General features: G+C 46.5%; 1 protein-coding gene across 3 annotated transcripts in view; it reads right to left on the bottom strand.

The window, feature by feature from the left end:
* Nucleotides 1-4,539, bottom strand: part of LRRC1 (leucine rich repeat containing 1) — a 112,654-nt gene extending 108,115 nt beyond the window's left edge. Inside the window, exon 1 of one of the 3 annotated variants that reach the window (XM_005300209.5) lies at nucleotides 3,808-4,539. In XM_005300209.5, the coding sequence (XP_005300266.1) occupies nucleotides 3,808-3,966 (159 nt within the window). In that variant the 5' untranslated portion in view covers nucleotides 3,967-4,539. Of the gene's footprint in view, nucleotides 1-3,285; nucleotides 3,688-3,807 lie in introns of those variants that run through there. The other 2 variants (XM_042848810.2, XM_042848811.2) reach the window with 2 other exon arrangements.
* Nucleotides 4,540-21,440: the final 16,901 nt, after the last annotated feature.

The following is a 21,440-nucleotide window of genomic DNA, read 5'->3' as shown; positions in this document are numbered from 1 at the left end:
GGACATCATGACAGCCAGTTTCCATAAACTGTATGCACTGGCCACACATAAAGTACCTCTAAAAACCCATGCACAATCTTCAGACTAGATTGCAACTGTTCTCAAATAAAACTAAATCTTGGTAGGTAAAAAGATGTAACTCTGATTCTTGCTGTATTGCAACCCCAGCACACCTGTTCTTATTCGTCAGCTATTTTCTATACCTGGGGGACTCCCAATACACTGAGTAGAGAAGGATTTATACGCCATCATTAAGTAGGCTGAATGCAGAAGATCTCATAGGGAACAGACAGAAAAAATTATTGTATGAATCACCTGACAGACATCAACAACACTGTTCAGGAAAGAAGAAGTAATGACTGCAAGAAGTGCATGGATCATTCTGCCTTTAGCATTTATAGCACCGAGCAATTTTATATTTATACAGAGCCTTAGGTCTCAATAGGATCTACTACCCCCTCATGCACTCTCATTGCACCCCTGAAATAAGGCCCTGTCTGAGGCAGAGTGACAGCAGTTACAGTAAGCAATGAGAGCACAGTACACTGCACAAGGAAGGAGTTGAGAGGGAGCGAAAAATTTGGTCAGATAGCCATACTCTTAAAGAGTCACAGGGTGTTCAGTCCATGCAGAGCAGATGACACTTTAAGAGAGAACCTATCCAAAAGGCAAGGTGAGTGAGGTAATGTTTTGTTGGACCAACTTCTGTTGGTGAGAGAGACAAGTTTTCGTGCTAAACAGAGCTCTTCTGAGTTCGAAAGCTTGCCTCTCTCACCATCAGAAGTTGGTCCAATAAAAGAATATTACCTCACCCACCTTGTCTTTCTAATATCCTGGGATTGACACAGCTACAACTACACTGCATACCTGAAAGGACTCACACAAGCTTGAGTTGTGGAACTAGATTTATCTACCTCATAAGGATGGAGAGTTGAGTCAGGCATGCCAAGATTCAAACCTGTTGTTCCAGGGAGTCTAATTATTTCAAGAGTTGATACTTGGACCAATAAGGTATTCTCTTCAGTTAGAAACACTTCTCCTAGTTTCACTATGCAAAGTCACGCCTTACCATTTCATAATTACTCTTATTACAAAAGAGTCAAAAAACAATCATAGCTCCTCTAAGAAAACTTGTTTTATAAAACCATCATTTATTTTTCAGAGAATGAATTATACTCCCCTGATCCCAGAAAAATAATACTGGACACCTCTGAAAGTTCCTCCTTTATGGTTTATCCATTTCTGTTCCGCTACATAGGCTGTTTTAACTGAATTCTGAGTTAACAGACATTCAGCTGCTTATTAAATTCAGTTTCCAGTTAAGCATGTTTCATTTCCAGTGTTAGATTTTCACCACTGCAATTCACTAGGATCCAAAGTTTGTACCTAAGAAAATGCTTTTAAAAAGTAGCACACCATCACCCACAAATAACTAAACACACCCACAATTTACCAACTGGCTAATCCTTTTCCCATCCTAAAACCTTTTACAAAGTTTTTTTTTTTTAGTTACTTTAGAACTTTACTTTAGAAATTACTCTGGACTGTAGCTTTTTCAGAATCATAAAATGCTTCTCTGACACTCATGGTAGCAACACCTAATGTTTCACAGATTAGTAGCAAGTTTTAATTTGTTAGAAGTTGTACAGGAAATGTTGTCAAACATGACAAACTATGCCAACAAAGTACTACACAGAAAATTCTGGTGAATGCTTTCTGTAAATGAAGCAGAACACTGATGACCTAGTAGAGTTCATACCAACAGGAAGAGCAAATCTATAGTACAACAAAATAAGAATCACACGTATTCAGTTTCCAGAAGCAGAATACAAGAAAGGAAAGATCACTATCATCATGGGGGGAAAAAAGAGAATTTGTCAGCCCTACAGATTCAATCTAGCCAGGTTTTTTTAATATACTAAAGTGTACTTATAACTCAGCAGCACAAAGACAGATGTGAATAGATGTTGTCATTGTCATTCACATCAGCAAGCTTCAGGCCTTTAATCCCCCCAGTTCTCCCACAGCAAGTACTGTACTACTTCCACACCACTAGGATTTTGAAATATTGTTTCTGAAAGGCCACTTACACCACTTTGAGCCATGGTGAAACACTAAAAACTAATCTAACATTATGATTTTCCTCTGCTACTAGAGTTACCAAAAATCAGCATATAGTTTGATAATCCAGTTGCATTAGAATACATTAAATGGGCATTATCAAGCAAGCCTAGGCCCAGAATTTAGAACCAACATCAATAAAAATATTGCTCTTGGTTTAAAAAGCTTAAACGAAGATAGTTGGCTTAAACGTAAATGGACAGTGACAACTCATTTAAGAGTGTTTTACATATAACACCTAACCTCATCATAGATGTAAAATGTAGTCTGTTTACTTTGTAGTGTACACAGTAATTCATGTATAGTCAAGTTACTCCTTTTGTTTATTTGGATTGGGTCACGTCCTTTCAGACACAGTAGAGAGTTATTTAAACCCACAATATTAGCATGTAGCATCTGAAAATCACTTTTAACTCATGTTCTGACACTAACAAGATCTGAAATGGAGTGCCCCTTTAGACATTTGTGACAGAATGTGAATGCAAGCCAGAGAGCCAAACTGATTGGTTTATTTTTTATACTACAGACCTGAGAAAAGTACCAGAAGTAAATAAACACTGGTGGTGTAAACTAAACCATTTTTTTAATTTCCCCTCCACTTGCAATTATCTAGGGTGCTATCAGTAATAGTAATTAACTTAATCAATTTTTATTTTTGTGTCCCTTTAATTAGACAGATAATAGTTGATTGCAGGCTGTGCTGTTGATTTAAGACTATATTAATTCTGACAAGCTTTCCTCTTCTAGAAGAAAGAAAGTTGCCTGGATCTTATGATCTATTACGTTTTTATTTTTATGGAGGGGGAAGGGAGTTGTTTGTTTTTTAGATGACACCCTGACTAGGCAAACATTGCTATCACAAGTTTGTTCTTGTTTAATTGGTGAACTGCACCAAGTCACACCAGAGGTTAAACACGTTTATTGGGTCATTAGTACTAACAGCCTCAGCAAATACTCTACGAGGGTGAACACCAAACTATGGCAGAAGCAGCTACCCTTCTTCCCACCCCACCCCCAGAGGTTTCTCCTTGGGGGACTGGTAGGGGAGGAGCTGCACTGTTTCAGATGGATCGCTCTAATGTGAGGACGGAGGGGAACCCACCCACCACCACTGAGCCGTATGGCTCGCACGCTGCTGCAAGCTTTGGGGGGGACACGCTGTACCTGAAACACCAGCTGTGCGAGTGGATTTGGATTCAAGGTGGAGTCCAGGACATTCCCTTCTGCTTTATAGCTTGCCTGCTTTAGCAGGCAGCTGGCTCTCGAATGGATGGAGCTGCAGGTTTTCAAAAGAGCTGGCCACAGCCTGGGGGGCAGAGGGGGGTTGACTGGCCCTTCTTGAGCTGCCGCCGCCCCCCTTACGCCCCTTTTCCAAACACCTCCCGGGAGCCTGGTTTGTGACAGCTCAGAGAGCGGCCAAAGCGCGAGCACTTCTCCCAGCTCAGCCTCAGCAGGTGCCGAGGGAGGTTATCCGGCCCACGGGCTCCTGCCGGGGCTGTTCACCTGATGCAGCCCCTCACGGGGAGGCGGCTACAGCCACGCCACAAAGCCGACACCTGTGACCCTAGCAGGCTGTAACAATAGCGGAGGAGGGGGAGGAGCCCCAGCCCAGGCTGATGAGCCCGGCTAGGCAATTTAATCCCTGGACCTTGCCTTGCTCCCCGAGGGCCTCCCTCCACCGCTCACCTTGGGCAGCTCGCGGAGCTGATTGGCGTCCAGCAGGAGCTCCTCCAGGCTGCGGCTGTAGCGGTAGATCTCCTCGGGCACCGAGAGCAGCGAGCAGTGCCGCTTATCGATGGACTCCACATGACGGTTGCACCGCCACAGGGGGATGCAATGAAACATAGCAGCAGCCAGCGCCGCCCACGAGGGGTCCGGCCGCTGCAGGACTGGCAGGATCGCCTCTCCCTGCCGCCGCCTTCCCGGCTACTGCCGGCCGCGCCAAGAGCGGGACTGGGAGCGCACCCAGCAGCCCGGCCGGGTCCGACGCTCCTTCCTCAACAGCCCGCGCAGGGCTGCGAGCCCCCCTAGCAGCCCCCGCCGGCGCCTGGTTCCAAAGTGTCCGCCCCCCTCCCCCCTAGCAACCCCCGCCGGGTTCCAAAGCGCCCCCGTCGCCAGCAACCCACTACGGGTTCCAAAGCTTCCTCCCTCCTGCTCCTCCTCTTCCCACTGCGAGTCCCAGCAGAGGCAGTAAGACCGCAACAGGAACCAGCATCTAACACGCTACTGGAGGAGGAAACTCTCCCCCCTAGACCAGTTCCAGAAAGCCCAATGAGCAGGAGTAGCAGGGGAAGCCCGTCTTATGGTCTCCTATGGGGGCCCTGCTGCTCGCCAATCACTTTATCTCCTTAGCACGGGTCCCTGGGCGCTCTGCTCTTCTCCCTCCTTTCATTCCTCTTCCTGACCCGGAACACTCGCTCTCGCCCTCCCTCCCTCTCATTCCAGGCTGACATCATCACTCCCTGATCCCTCCCCCTCTCCCTTCCTGACTCTAGTAGCTGACCCCGAGGCTCTGGGACACCAATCCAGAGCACCTCTTCTCCTGCTGCTCCTTGCTGCAGTAACAACATGAGGCAAGAGGCAACAGGAGTATTGCCCCCTTCAAAGTTTCCTGCCCATTAAGAAATGGAATAAACTTTCCCACTCTACCAGCAAAACAAAACAAGCTGAATGTGGGGTTACACACCCAGGGGGAGGGGGAAAATCTGATGGATTATTGATTGATTGGATGGTTAAAATGAAGGGTTCTGTAAATATAGACAGTAAAATCCCATAAACAGAAGTTTGTACAAACACTAATATTGCTTTGAAATTGTAATTTTTCCACTCTATCTCTACTTTTAATAGGTGATGGATCTGACTGTGCTCTTCACTGTCTGAAACCTTGTCCGTAGAAAAGCAGCATTGTCAGTACACCATTTGAAATTGTCAGAAAGTAGAAAGATTGTAATCACAGCTCTTGTCACAAGGGTCTGGTCTTTCAAACACTTACACAGGTGGGACTGTTCATCTGAGGAAAGTTACGTTCATAGCTTTTTGCAGGATCAAGCCCCAGTTAGACAAAACCTTGTCTTCCTGTATACCTCAGCACACAGAAACACTGCTTTATAACAAATCTTTTGTCATACTACACTAGCCAATGCCTTAAACATATAACAAAATCATAAATAAATAGTAGCTCCATGTTGCACTCAGTCCATAGTAAGGCTCACTTAGGCCTCAACCCTGCTAATACTTTTGCAACGTGCTTAACTTTATTACTCATAAGAACGGCTATACTGGGTCAGACCAAAGGTCCATCTAGCCCAGTATCCTCTCTTCCACCTGGCCAATGCCAGGTGCCCCAGAGGGAATGAACAGAACAGATAATCATCAAGTGATCTATACCGTGTCGCCCATTCCCAGCTTCTGGCTAACAGAGTCTAGGGACACCAGGAGTTTGTATAAAATTATGCACTTATTTAAGTGTATGCAGAATCAGCCCTCATATAGGACAGGACAAGCAGAACTTTTTCCTGGTGGTACTAATTTATACTGCTACTATCACATATGTAATATATAATTTAGAGAAGTATCTAATAAAAGTATTTTAGAAGGTACATAATAGTATTCTAACATAGGGATTCTCAGCTTTTTTCCCTGAGGCCCCCCCAATATGTTATAAAAACTCCATGGCCCAGCTGTGCCACAACAACAGTTTTTCTGCATATAAAATCCAGAGCCGGCATTTGCCCGGGCCCCAAGCCACGGGGGGCTCCACGAAGCTAAATTGCTCAGGCTTCGGCTTCAGCCCAGGTGACAGAGCTTGGGGCCCCGGGCTTCAGCCCTGCATGACATGGCTTCAGCTTTCTGCCCTAGGCCCCAGCGAGTCTAACACTGGCCCTGGTTGGTGGAACCCCTGAAACCTGCTTGCGGCCCCCTGCTTGAGAACTGCTGTTCTAACTTACTGTACTTAACATAGGTCCTAATCCAGCAGGTGAGTAACTTTACACTTGTGACTAGTCCCATTGAACTGCAGTGGGACTATTTATAGGTGTAAGAATTTGCAGACTCAAGTACAGTAATGTTAATTTGCATCTTCATTCAGATATTATAGTACAAACTATATTGTGTGAATAAAGAGATGAATTAATTTGGCCAGCTGAATTTCCCTGGCTTAACCATAGTGTTGGCCAGAGAGGTCTAAGCTTCCTTCTCTGAGATGCTTTGTATCTTTTAAGAGCAAGATTGTGTGAAGACTGCATACATTTTCTTACATTACATTCTTCATAATATATTGTTGAAGCAATTAAAAAAGAAAATGTTATAACAATTTTTATGCACCTTACAAACTAAAATTATTATAGCATGAAAACAAACCAATGAGCTGTGCTGAAGGCTTTCTAAAATAAGGTTTTCAACCCATTTGAAAAAAAGGCTAATTCTAAGGTCAAGAGGGTTAGCGGAGGCAAACATACAAACAACGCTCCATCTGTTACTACAAACTTCATTCCTTCATGCCTTTGAGAGTGGGATGGCTACAGAGCTTTACTGAGATAACTCAGTCTCAAAGATCTTGTTTCTTGGGTTTCCTTATACCATTTTTGGATTCTACATAACTGTGTATAACTTGATTAGGAAAATAACTATTTAACATTAGAACTTGTTAATATGTTATTAATAATTATAAAGTTGGAAAATGGAAAATATATTTTTGGGAGGGGGTTGAATCCAATATTGTCTTTTTTCTTTCCCCCTTTTTAAAATCTTGAATAATTCCTATTTGATAGTAAGAATATTGGAAGTCTTTTTAAAATCTAATGTATTATTTCTCACGTTAGATCAACTGCTAAATCTCACAAGTTTCATTTGTCTGATTTCTGCAGCGTTTGCAATTATCTGATGATATTTTTTAAATGTGCCCTGACATTTTAGGATTTTGTACACTGCTAACAGTTAACTAGCCTACAAAATATTAAATAAATACCTGAAATGTTTCCTGCTTTGTTACAAACACCTCAAGACATATCGGTTTGGAACCAGAAATTTAATTTGTTTTTACATGTATCCAGTGTTTAAAAAAAAAAATGCAGGCCCTGAATACATCTGAAGAAACAGCTGATAGATTGAGTAGATCAAATAATTGTAATGATTGCTGATCTAACACCGACTAGATTAAGTTTAGCACACAAGAAACGTATTAGAAAACAACAAAATACAGCAGCTAGGTTGGCTTTCAAACGAGTCATGAGTAATACAAATACTAATACATCAAGGGTGAAATCTTGGCCCCGCTGAAGTAATTTTCAAAATTCCTATTCACACAATTGGATCAGTATTTCACTCCAGAAAACCATAATCAGGTTTACAAGCTAATCTTAGTCCATCTTGAGCATGCAGACCATTTATTTACATTTTATAGTAAAAAAAAAAAAAAAAAGCAGCATCTGGATGATCTTTTTCCATCTTGTATGCAAATTTAATATTCAGTGCCAGACTGACAGCCCAGAAAATTGGCATCCTACATTTATTCAGAAAACATACAGCATGGCAACCATAGTGCAAGATTTCCCCAGATAGCCCCACCAATGTGCTTCTACCCAGGAGCGGTGCCAGGGTTTTTGCCACCCTAAGCGGCAGCGCTCCTCCTCAGAGCATCAGCAGTGGGGGTCCTTCCGCTCCGCGTCTTCGGGGCACTTTGGCAGTGGGTCCCGGAGTGAGTGAAGGACCCACCACCGAAGCACCTTGAAGACACAGCGCGGAAGGACCCCCGCCGCCGAATTGCTGCCAAGGATGGCAAAATGCCGCCCCCCAAATCCTGCCACCCTAGGCGACCGCCTAGGGTCACCTAGTGGAAGCATCGGCCCTGCTTCTACTCTATAATGCAGGGATCAGCTTTAAAAGTGTTAGATGGTAGTTCCATCTTGACCTCCTTAGCATCTCAGCTGGGAAAGACCAACAAGGGTCTCAATTAGTGTCAGTTTTTCTGATATGGACAGCTGTCCTCTGGGAATGGACTGAGGCAGTCAAACTCATTTCACATAGACCACGAAACAGTCACAGACTGGTATCGCTACTAACTTGGGTTGGATTCCAGGACCATCAAATCTAAAAGTCTCCATCTCCCTTTCTAAATAGTTTCCATATTACATGCTTTTGCACAAAAGAAATGAAAAATCATTGTGTTTTTTTCTGATTTTTTTCAAAGCAGTCAGATACCACATGTAAATACCTAGGTAGATTAGACTGATCTCACTACCAATCCACAGAGTTATTATTTGAAATCAGTGGGTGAGAGTTCAAATTGTGGGTGTCACTTGCTCAGTACCAGAGATTTGACAGAACAGCTTTCTACTCTTTCAAAAGGAATGTGAGGAATGCCTCATTTGTTTGCTCTGTCGAACAAACAATGTAAAGAAAGTGAAGAATGGCATAAAAGGCAATACATCAATTTGCAGTTATGTGTGCAAATGCATTGAACCTGCTCCTCCCAGGTAAATAATTAAGTCCAACTATTTCAAAATGTTTTGTGTTATTCACCAATTAATTGTGAATTTTGGAGTTATTTTTGGCACTGCCATAGGGAAAACACTAGTGTGCAGCCTGGGCAGATCCAGGAGAGCAATATGCTTTCATTTTCCCTTCTGTTGTTGGTGCTTTGGTGAGAAAGAAAAAGAGGGGAGAAGGAAATAGAGATTGCAATGGTGATGGATACTCTGGTGGCCGTTGGCATTTTTAGCACCGTATTAAACTGCTGGAAGACAGGTTTAATTAATGCAGTAATAATAAGACAGGGCTCCAGCAATTTAACTACACTAGGGGCTTGTTTCCACTTACTGGTGGATCAACGCTGCAGCGATCGATCCACCGGGGGTCAATTTAGCGGGTCTTCACTAAATCAACCGCCGGTCGCTCTCCCGTCAATTCTGGTACTCCACCGGAACGAGGAAGCATAAGGTAAGTCAATGGGAAAGTTTTACCTGGCATTGGCCACTGTTGGAAGACAGGATACTGGGCTAGATGGACCTTGGTCTGACCCAGTATGGCCGTTCTTATGTTTTTATGTTCTCGTCGACCCAGCACAATGTAAACATTGCAATAAGTCGATCTAAGGTATGTCGACTCCAGCTACGTTAACCACATAGTGTAGACCTGTCCTAAGAGACTCCCTCCCCCCCCCCAAAATTCCCCTTATGTAGACAAGGAAACGGAAAGAGAAAGAGACACAAACAGAGCACAAGGCAGAAAAACAGAGAAGGTGGGGCAAAGCAGAAAAAGTAAGAAAAAAAGTAACTAGAGAGTAAAGTGCTACAAGGTATATTGGATTTAGTTACTTTAAAAAATAATCTGAGTAAAACTCTCAATCTTAAATTTTTTATTCTGCCTGCAAGAGAAAAGGAATTACCAACCCCCTTCAAACAAATTACATCAACATATTACCAAACAAACAGTAACTAAAGTCTTGAGAGTTGCTGAAAATCAAACTGGGCTGACTACTAGAGTACATTCACAATGACAGACATGCTTCTCCTTTCTCAAGTCGGTCTGCTGATCACTGCAACCACTTCTAGCCCTTACTTTTTATTGAAATAATTAAATAAGGAGTTTTTAAAACAGCAGGCAGGTGCAATTGTAAATTATCTCCTTTTTATCACAGAACACAAGCTGTTATAATTCAATATTGTGTAATCATGCCAGACTCTTAAAGTGTCATACCTTCATGTACACAAGTCAGATGTCACTTAATAAACAGACATGTGTGAAATAACACTCATTGCTGGTACTTACATCGCCGCTTAGAGAGCGCTGAAGGGAAACCACTGTTGTGTGTTCACACCGACAGCTGCCTGTGCAATAGCGTGTTCACACTTGTGATACTTGCAGCGTGTAGCGGGGTGGCTACCCCGCTCCTGCCTGAGGGGTTTAAAACAGCCCTGGCTAGGGCAAAGGGAAAAGCTATTGGGCTGACTGGGGAAGTAGCCACAGCTGGGCCACGCCCCAATCAGGCCCCAGCTGGCCCTATATAAGAGGCTGGGAGCCAGGCAGCTCAGGAGTCTCTCTCTGCCTTCAGAGAGAGAAGGGCCTGGCTGCAGGGAGCTAGACACAGAGTACCTGTAGGGGAGCAGGGCTGGGGAGCTCTGGCCTGGAAAGCCCTAGGCTGTGGCCTAGTATTAGGCCAAGGGGTACTGGGGGTTGCAGAGGGCAGCCCAGGGCTGGTCCAAGGCAGCAGGTCCAAACCCAACCTTGCCAATGATGAGTGGCCTATACTGCAGTCTGCCCCAGAGAGTGGGGGCTAGATGGTGACTGGCAGTGGCCTTATCCTGAGGTGAGGTGGGGTTAGTGGGTGGGGGTTCCCCTGGGAGGGGAGACCTAGTGTGTGTGGGTATTGCCAGGGGGCAGCACCCAGAGCAAGGGGCACCGGGGTCCTGGGAGGGACATGGGGCCAGTGCAGAGGACACGGCGGATCACCGCCCTGCAGAGGGTGCTCCAGAGGCTGGTGAGCTAATTCCCTGGACAACCAGCAGGAGGCGCCACAGGGGTGAGTCCGGACTCCTCTTACACAGCGGTATTCAGAGCGGTGCACTCTGGGCAGCTATTCCATAGTGCATCTCTTCCTCTTCTGCCACTAAGAGTTGTGGGAAGGTGGAGGGGGTCGCTGGGCATCCTGGGTCCTGTCCCAATGCCCCGTGATGCATTGCTTTGCATCCTAGAAATCCTTGTGCTTCCGTCCACATTTGGTGCCATATTTCAACAGTTTGTGTACTGCGTGCTCTGCCTCTTGGTCTGCAGGAATGGATCCCTCACTGTTGTCCAATATGCTGCTCACTCTCACTAACATGTCACGAGTGGCAGTGGAGTTATTCCTTAAACTACAAAGGCAAGAGGAGTTTGACATTGATCTTGCCACGTGTAGTAGCTATGACATGAGATTGCTTGTGGCATTCACAGAGGTGCTGACCAAAGCAGAACGCCACTTTTGGACTCGGGGAAACAGGGATCACATCATCATGCATGTCTGGGATGATGAGCAATGGCTGCAGAATTTTGGGATGAGGAAAGCCACATTCACGGACCTGTGTGATGAGCTCGCCCCAGCCCTACGGCGCAAGGAAACAAGAATGAGAGCTGCCCTGTCATGGGAGAAGCGCGTGGCGATTGCACTGTGGAAGCAAGCTATTCCAGACTGCTACTGATTGGTCACTAACCAGTTTGGAGTGGGAAAGTCAACCGTTGGACTCATGTTGATGGAAGTGTGCAGGGCCGTTAATAGCATCCTGCTCCAAAAGACCGTGACCCTGGGCAACGTGCGTGACATTGTGGATGGCTTTGCACAAATGTGCTTCCTTAACTGTGGAGGGGAGTTAGATGGCACGCATATTCCAGTTCTGGCACCAGACTACCTAGCCACCGAGTACATTAATCACAAGTGGTATTTCTCTACGGTTCTCCAGGAGCTTATGGATCACCGTGGGCATTTCATGGGCACTAACACAGGCTGGTCCAGAAAGGTGCATGACACACAACTTTCGGAACACTAGCCTGTTCAGGAAGCTGCAAGCAGGGACTTTCTTCCCAGACCAGAAGATCATTGTAGAGGAAGTTGAAATGCCCATTGTGATCCTGGGAGACTCTGCCTACCCCTTAATATCGTGGCTTATGAAGCCAGACACAGGGAACCTTGACAGCAGCAAGGAGCGGTTCAACAACTGGCTGAGCAAGTGCAGAATGACTGTTGAATGTGCTTTTGGCCATTTAAAAGCCCGCTAGCACTGCCTATATGGGAGACTGGACCTGACCAATGACAAAATTCCTATGCTTCTAGCTGGATGCTGTACACTCCATAATATTTGTGAAGGGAAGGGTGAAAGCTTCACTCAGGACTGGACCACTGAGACTCAGAGCCTGGAGGCTGAATTTGAACCAATAGAGACCAGGGCTATTAGAGGGGCGCAGCACGGGGCCATAAGGATCAGGGATGCGTTCAGACAGAAATTTGAAGCTGAAAGCCATTAATATTTGTTGCTATGCTCAGAATTGCAGTGCTTGTAATGCTAGGTGGTGACTGTGATTGGTGCAGATGATGCACTATGAAGGTTTAAGAAAATTGCCTGGTGCTTTGAAGGGCTCTGTTTCATTTCAATTGATGAAAAAGATTGCTTTCAAACCAAAACAATTCTTTTATTGAAAAACCAACAACCGGAGGAGAGAGAAACAAAACAAAACAAAAACTACACAGCACTGTGGAGGAAGGGAGGGTCCGAGGAGGAGGTAGGGTCCCAGGACAATTAAAGATTTGTGTATATCCAGGTATCATGTGCAACCTTGTCCTTTGGTGTACAGTGCAGTGGGTACTGTACTTCAGCAGAGCTAAACTGCAGAGGGACAGGTGTTGAGTGCAGTGGGTACTGGGAGTCCACAGGGCTGGACTGTGACGGGGCAGGGATTGGAATGCAGCCGGTACAGATTGGAGCCAGGAGGTAGATAAGAGTTTGTTGACGGTGCCTGGAGGATGCATGGAAAAGAGTTCTGCCACAGCGGCTGCAGGGGAGGACGGGCATGAAGCTGCTCGGTTTGCAGTGCTAGTAGTGCCTGGACCGTGTCCGCTTGGTGCTCCATAACGTTTAAGAGCCACTCCATGGCTTCATTCTGGCACGTCGTGTTCTACTTTTGGTCCCTCCTCTCACTGTCCCGCCACTCCTTCAATTCTTGTTTTTCGGCCATGGAGGGCATCGTGACATCACGCGGAAAGTCCTCTTTAGTTCTTCACGGCCACTTTCTAATTCTGCACAGCTGTTCAGCTGTTGATAATAAAGAGGGAGGCTAGGCTCCCAAGATCATATCTGTGAAGCCAAAATGCAACATTTTACAGAAGCAGTATTGATTGTTTGCAACACACAGAACACTGATTCAGTGATTTAAAACACAGCCACAATTCACATACCTGTCACTAACTGGCTGACCCCAGGCAAGCACACAAGACCCCCAAAATGGTGAGTAACCACAGGGGAAGTCAGTGTTCCAGGACCATACTGTACACTGGGCACAAGGCTCTTGGGGAGAGCTAGCACTGTAGGGATGGCCTTATAAGCACTGTCCTCACATTTTCCACAGGCTGTGTTCATTATGGAAGATATCTTGCTGCTGAGGGTGAGCAGGGAATCAAGGAAGGGTCTTCTCCAAGACTATGGCTTCTTCCTGGGCCTTATGCGGCTCGCCTGTGTGCAGCAATGCCACCTCCCCCTCCCCCCCCCCCCCCCCCCGACAGCAGAGTGGCGTGGGAAAGTTACCCTTAATGGGGCAAGAAACAAAGCAGGTCTGCCAAAGAACCTGCAGCAGCAGATTGCCCAGTATCTCCATGAGAGTTTCATGGAGATCTGAAGCAGATTCCCATGAAGTGAGGGAGTCAAACAACATCCTGTTCCACCGCTCAGACTAGGTATGAGGTGGCACACACATCATATAGACACAAGCCTGTTTTCTGCAACCCTCCTGCCCCCAAGAACTTGCTTCAGTGATTCCCAAAAATCGAAGCTACTTACCAGGGGCCTCCTCTCCTGTTTGCACTTCGCCAAGCTCTGACAGCTGTGACTGGCTAGCCTCCTCCAGGGTTGAGACGAGCTCCTGGCTGCATGCATCTCTGACCTTCGAGTCGTCCTCTCCCTCAGGGTCCCCCTATCCCCCTCCACATCCTCATCCTAGATTTCCTCCTGCTGGCTCGGTCCACTCTCGACTGGCATGCGAGCCACTGAAGTATCCACAGTGGCCTTCACATTGGAGGTGGGGTTGCCACTGAGTATTGCGTCCAGCTCTTTGCAGAACCAGCAGCTTGTGGGCACAGCCCCGGAGCGGCGATTTGCCTCCTGCGCCTTGTAGAAGGCATTCCACAGCTCATTCACTTTGACCCTGCAGTGTGTCCCGGTCATGGCCCCTTTCTGTCATGCATCGTGAAATCTGTCCATAGGTATCATAATTCCTATGGCTGGAGCGCAGCTGGGACTGGACAGCCTCCTCTCCCCAAATGCTGATGAGGTCCAGCAGCTTGGCATTGCTCCAAACAGGGGATCACCTGGTGTGTGGAGGAGGCATGGTCACCTGGAAAGATCAGCTAAGACCACTGCACGCGTCACTGAGCAAACAGGAAGGGGCCTTTCAAAATTCCCAAGGAATTTACAGGGTGGGGATGACAGTTGGTCACCTAAGGGCAGGGCAGTAGAGTTCAAACTGATGACCAGAGAGGTGAGAACAGGCATTGTGCGGTGGGACACCTCCCGGAGGCCAATTGCAGCACTGTAATTGACCAGGGTGTCTACATTGGCACTGCAGCACTGTAGCCCCGGTGCAGAAAGCTGTACGCCTCACATCCACGTAGTTTGTTTGTTTTTTTTTAAACAGTACTGCAACTGCGCAGTGTCTGCGCACTAAGTGGCTTGGCAGTGTGTACACCTCAGGAGTTACACTGCAGAAAGCTGCTTTACTGCACAGAAACTTGCCAGTGTAGACAAGGCCTAAGTCTAAAAAAAAAAAAAAAAAATCTAGGAATTCTGGTGACATCATAAACCTCTTGAGCAAAGCTTTAGTGGTGTGTGCTGATTACAATGCATTTAATGCAGTCAATGTATTTATAGGCTGGTATAAATAGTAATACTTTTGAGCCATTGTACAGCATCTCTTCTCCTCTCCTCACCCTAAAAAAAGGGATTGCACACTGTAACCTCTGCCTTTGTTTAAAAATAATTAGTTGTAAATCACATCAGGCAGCAGTCCTCTGATTTAATCTGATTTACTTAAATTTGATTTGTAGGAAGGGCTAGCAATAAGCCTGTTGCTTTACAAACCATGGTTTGTTACATTGCACCCATCTCCAAGGGCTGAACCCCTCTGCTGACTACATTTGTGAAGCCAGAAAAGTAGAGCAAATAGAGCTGGGATTCTGGCAAGTGAGGATTTGGGAGTTATTTCTGGAGAGGGATTCTTTGCTTTCCCAATCGCTGTCATGACCATCATGAGGACAGCAGGCAGAGACAAGCATTCAGGCCTGTTTTTAAAAACCGCCTCAAATATTGCACCCACAATTAACTGCAGATGCAAAATCAGACGCTGACTTGAGACACCTTTAAAAGAAGGCTCCTACTGAGGGCCAGTGTCACAGGGTGGGCTCTCCCTTACCAGCCTGCAAAGCAAAACATTCCTCTCTGTCCAGGGGTTTGTTCTAAACAAAAGTCCTCCCCTTGCCAGGGTATAGGCAGGCACCAGGGTCTCTTAGCAGGTTGAGTCCAGCATCCTTCTTTTCCTTTTATAGGCGTCAGCATAGTGTAACAAATCACAGCTGTGTTGGCTCTCCAGTCCCTTAATTGCTTGTGGTCTGGTCCTGTACTCCTGCAGACCCAACAGAGAAAACTGAGTTGTTGGATTTGGCTAGACCTGAACACCCTCAGCCAAGCTGCCCATACATATTCCCAATCTGGACAGGCAGTATAATCTATTAAACTCTACCTGCAGTCTTTGCTTAGGACTCTGGGACCCTGTTAGACAATGACCAACACATCATTATTCATTATTATTATTATTATCTGTACTGAATTAGAACCCACAGGCCCCAATCAGGATCAGGGGCCCATTGTACTAGGTCCTGTACAAAAACACAGGAAGACAGTCCCTGCTCTGAAGACCTTACAATCTAATGCTTTGCTGAGTTGGAGGGAGATAATTTGGGGGAGGCCTAACAAGTAGATATACATCAGAGGCAGTCCTGCCACATTGTTTCCAACGCTGGGTGGTATATCTGGAGACAGGGTCAGTCTTAGGGGTGGCCACCTGGATGACTGCCCAGGGCACTGGTGGTCAAGGGTATGCTGTGCAGCAGTGCAGAGGTGCGCACTGCGGTTGTATTGTCAGAAACTGCTCCTGGCTGGTAGGGGAGTGCCGTGTGGAAGGGTGCCTCGATTTCTCCCTGCATCCTCCTGGTGGAGGAACATGGGGGTGGGGATGGCGAGTGGTGACACACAGATACTGTTTGTCCCCCCACCCAACATTCCTCCATGACCCCCTAGGCGGCTGTGACTGGGGGTGGGGAGCAAGGAGCAACACTCTTATCCACTAAGCGCTCTTATCCACTTTCCCCACCCGCGCTGTGCTGTGAGGCAAGCATCAGGAGCTGCTACTCTCCTACCCTCCCCTTACAAAGCTCAGGTAGGGAAAGTGACCTGGATGCAGGGGGCACTGATGTTGCTCCTCACCTCCCCGCCCCCCAGGGATGCACAGAGGAGCAGCATTCAAGGTGGGGGGGAAGTGAGTAGCAATTGCCAGCTGGTCGGTACATCCGAGTCAGTTTCCCTATATGGGCACAGGAGGTAGGTGCAGGAGTTAGGGGTCAAGGGGGAACAGTGCAGGGGTTAGAGGTGCAGGAGGGGGCAGGAGCAAAGGGGGGGCACAGGGCGGGGATTAGGAGTGCAGGGTGAGGGGTTCAGGGGTTGGAACGCAGGAGGGGAGTACAGGGATTGGGGCAAAAGGGGCACAGTGCAGGGGTTGGGGTGCAGGAGGAGGGGTGCAAGGGTTGGGGCAAAGGAAGGAGTACAGGGATTAGGGATGCAGAAGGGGTGAAGGGGCAACAGTGCAGGGATTAGGGGCAAAGAGGGGGGTGGGGAGCCCACAGGAGGCAATGGGGGGCATCCACAAGTTCATCCAGTATGCCATTTTTCCTAAGGCTGGCCCTGTCTGGAGAATATTTTGCCAGTCCATCTGAAGTCAAATAACAGTAATCAGCATTGGGGCTCCAGCAGGCTAGGTGATGGTGAGAAATGTTTTAACGGACTCATTTTTGTTTCCAATCTGTAATTTTTATTGTGGTTCCTAACTTCATTGTTCCCTCTTCCTTCTTAACTGGAAGGGAAGTTTAGTGCCCTTAGTATAATGAAATAGGACACACACACACAGTTATTGATAGAATCAATATTAAAACTTGCATTTTTCACATCAGTTTCCTGTTATGGTACTTTCCTGATATATTGCATGGTAATTAGATTATTATATTTTAATAGCTTTAAGAGTAAGAAAAACAATTTTATTTTGCTGTTTGTCTTTCAAATATCCTGGTAGAAGAGTAGCATTAAAAGAGAGAGATTAAAGACATTTCCCCATTTGAAAAGAGGAACTGACATATTGTGAAATTTGTTGAGTTGATAAATCTGAGAGCTAGGGCAAAAGGAATCTTATCTGGAATTTATTTGCAACCCTCAATGGAAAATGAATCAAAGAAATTACTGGATGAGGCTGCAGTAGGTACAAGATTTTTTTAATCTGCCTTGAAATTGCCTATTCATAGTGACTATTCAAGATGAAAGCAGAGACATGTGAATTTGTTGAGTGGCTTACTGTACATGACAGTTTAGTAAGGGGAATTGTCTGTGGAATTAGACATGATTCTTCAAGGGAAAGATTACTCAGAACACCAAAAGCAAAATTTATAGTTTGTTTTAAGGGCATATGTAGGACTGCTCCAACTTCAAGAAGTCACATAAAAATATGGCAAGAGAAAAGAAAATATTAACCATTATAAGTGAATTAAAAAAGTCCTGGCAAAAATAAAATTATTAAATTCACAATAAATATGGCAGAGCTAATCAGTTTGGTCGCAACATCAATCAAACAGCTGTCCATTTCTAGAAAACCTGTGTCACAACTGTCATAAGCAATTGTTTTTAAAGGTATGTAGGTTAAATAAAGTAAACATTTCCTCAACAGGCTTACTGTGAGAGATCAAGGATTTTTCATAGGCACCATAAAGTGCTCTAGACCAGTGGAAAGAGTAAATGGGAAGCAGAACTGACAGATGGATATTTTCAAGCTTGGTACTGGCACATAGGCAAATATTATGACATGCTTAATGAACTCCAAAAGGGCAGCTACTTTTACCAACCATACTTTAGCCCCTTCAGTTGGGAAACAGATTTTCCCCGATATAAACGTGCTCTGTTAAAAATGCTCTTTTCCCTCTGTGCTGAAATTGATTTGCTTCTCTATAGATTTGAAATGATAGCAAATATTTGCGAAAAAAAATCTGAAAAAGTAATTGCATAATTATATTCTAGCTACATCTGGAGAATACAATGTGGATCTTTTCCATATACCAGATGTGGTAAAATATATAACCAAAGGGCTTGCACACATATGCTTTTCACGTGGAATTGCCATTAACTATAGCCCGATAATTTGGGGCAGTAATCTTTTCAAGTACTCTGTAGTTATACAGCTATTGTGCAAACAGAGGATGTGATCCAGCAAACCCTTATTCATGTTAAAATTATATATTTATATTCCAATAACACTTAGCTGTCCCAGCTAGGCACTGTACAGACAGATAGGGTCTTATCTGAAGTCTTTCCATTAACTTCAGTGGGCTTTGGAAAAGGCCCCGTGAGAGAGATACATTCCCTTCCCTAAAGCTCTTACAGTCCAAATCGATACAACAGACAAAGGGTGGGAGGTGAAAATTAGATACAGTGACTTGCCTATGGCCAAACAGCAGGTCAGTGTCCAAGTGAGGAACAGAATTCAAATTGACTAGTTCCAGGCCAGCAGTAGGACTTACCTTGAGTAGTCCTATTCACGTCCTCGCCCACAGACAACCCACCAACCTGAAGCATATTCTCACCGGTAACTACACACCGCACCATAGTAACTAACTCAGGAACCAATCCATGCAACAAACCTCGATGCCAACTCTGCCCACATATCTACACCAGCGACACCATCACAGGACCTAACCAGATCAGCCACACCATCACCGGTTCATTCACTTGCACGTCCACCAATATAATATACGCCATCATATGCCAACAATGCCCCTCTGCTATGTACATCGGCCAAACTGGACAGTCCCTACGTAAAAGGATAAATGGACACAAATCAGATATTAGGAATGGCAATATACAAAAATCTGTAGGAGAACACTTCAATTTCCCTGGACACACAATAGCAGATTTAAAGGTAGCCATCCTGCAGCAAAAAAACTTCAGACTTCAAAGAGAAACTGCTGAGCTTCAGTTCATCTGCAAATTTGACACCATCAGTTCAGGATTAAATATTACTCTGCTGTTAGTAAATAGCTGTGAAACTCACTGGCAAAGTGTGCATCTCCTAGCCTCTAAGTGGATCCATCACTGGACAACAGTTAACTATTGCTACCAGTTACTCTCCTAGCTCCAGTAGTAGACATCTGCGGTGTGGATCTGAGGGCAGGTCTTCACTACGGGGGGGGAAGGTCGATTTAAGATACGCAAATTCAGCTACGCGAATAGCGTAGCTGAATTCGACGTATCGAAGCTGACTTACCCCGCTGTGAGGATGGCGGCAAAATCGACCTCCGTGGCTCCCCGTCGACGGCGCTTACTCCCACCTCCGCTGGTGGAGTAAGAGCGTCGATATGGGGATCGATTGTCGCGTCCTGACGAGATGCGATAATTCGATCGCCGAGAGATCGATTTCTACCCGCCAATTCAGGCGGGTAGTGTAGTCCTAGCTTAAGTGTCTGAACATGGCTGATGACCCAAGTTGGTGGTCAAATATGGTTCTCCATGATGGTATTTCTCATTTTTCAGTTTTTTTTAATTGGGAAATTACATTGAAAAGACTATATTAAAAGCACAAGTTGCAAAATCAAGCACTCAAAAGTCCGGAAATGCCAGAATCAAGGTTGACTGTGCAATCTTAATTCGTCCCCCTTGTGCCAAATTCTGACATTCCTAACCTTTGAGTGTTTAGTTTTGTAACGTTCACATTCTTTTAAAATGTAACACTAATAAATAATATTCCATATGTATATACAACCTTTAATCGAGCAAGACTGCGAAGTACTTACAAACTGCGCTACTGACATGCAGCCATCTCTGGGGTGGAGAATTGCAGCCAGTGTGACAGCAATAAGCAGCACACTGGACAACACTAGCTGGTCTGGAAATATTGGCATGAGTAACAAAAAGTGCCAAGGGATCTTTAATGACTATACATCCAAAAAAAAAAAATAGGACCTCAGTTTTAAAAAGTCAATCTATATCTCTACCCCAATATAACACGACCCGATATAACACGGTAAAGCAGTGCTCCGGGCGGGCGGGGCTACACGCTCTGGTGGATCAAAGCAACTTCGATATAACACGGTAAGTTTTTTTAGCTCCTGAGGACAGCGTTATATCTAGGTAGAGGTGTACTTAGAATTAGGGTTACCATACGTCCGGATTTTCCCGGACATGTCCAACTTTTGGGGCCTTAAATCCCCGTCCGGGGGGAAATCCCAAAAAGCTGGACAGGTCCGGGAAAATAGGGAGGGAGGAACCGGCGGTGCTCGGCCGGGGGCCGGGCCGGGGCTGGCGGTGCTCGGCCAGGGGCTGCGCCGGGGCCAGCGGTGCTTGGCCGGCAGTGTGGAGCCAGGGGCTGGTGGTGCTCGGCTGGCGGTGCAGAGCTGGGGGTGCTCGGCCGGGGGCCGGCAGTGCTGGGCCAGCAGTGCGGGGCCCAGGGCCTGCGGTGCAGAGCCGGGGGCTGGGGCCGGCGGTGCAGAGCCGGGGGTGCTTGGCCAGGGGTTGAGGGTGCTCGGCCGGGGGCGGCGGTACTTGGCCCGGTGGTGTGGAGCCGGCTGTGCGGGGCCCGGGGCCAGCGGTGCCTGGGGCCAGCGGTGCCTGGCCGGGGCCGGCTGTGCGCTGCCGGGGGCTGGAGCCGGTGGTGCGGGAGCTGGGGGCCGGCGCCCCAGGGCCCGAGCCAAGCCGGGCGGGAGACGCCGGGGCCAGAGCCTCTTGGCCTGGGCCGGCCAGCCGCCGAAGGTAGCCACTCGGCCGTGGGGGCTGGACTGGGCTGCGCCCCCCCCCCCCGCCCCTGCTTGCCTGCTGCTTCAGGCTTCCCGCGAATCAAATGTTCACGGGAAGCAGGGGAGGGGGAGGGGCGGGGGGGGGCGAAGCATCATGGGGAGGGGGCGGAGTTGGGGCGGGAAGGGGCGGGGCTGGGGCGGGGCCCGTGGAGTGTCCTCTTTTTGGACACTTAAAATATGGTAACCCTATTAGAATGAGATGAAGTGTTGAATTTACCTTACTAGGGTTCAAATATGGTTTTATCAAGTCCATGTTAGTATTTCAAACCTGATGTTTAAACATAAGCCATCCCCTCCAGTGTTACACTGAGTTCTGCAGAAGCCAGTTCAAACTACTGAGATGCCAGGTTGGAACAAAGCCAATCAGTGTCTCCAGTGTGCTGACTGCAAAACAGTAGATGCTTTGCTGATTGTTTGCACTAAAATAGATGATGGACATTATGTTCTGGCTCAGGCCCAATGTTTGCAAATAATTGCATCAGTT

Source organism: Chrysemys picta, chromosome 3 (assembly GCF_011386835.1).
Source record: "Chrysemys picta bellii isolate R12L10 chromosome 3, ASM1138683v2, whole genome shotgun sequence".
NCBI lineage: Eukaryota > Metazoa > Chordata > Testudines > Emydidae > Chrysemys > Chrysemys picta.
Note: the sequence above shows the minus strand (reverse complement) of the source record. Positions and strands in the feature narration are given on the sequence as shown.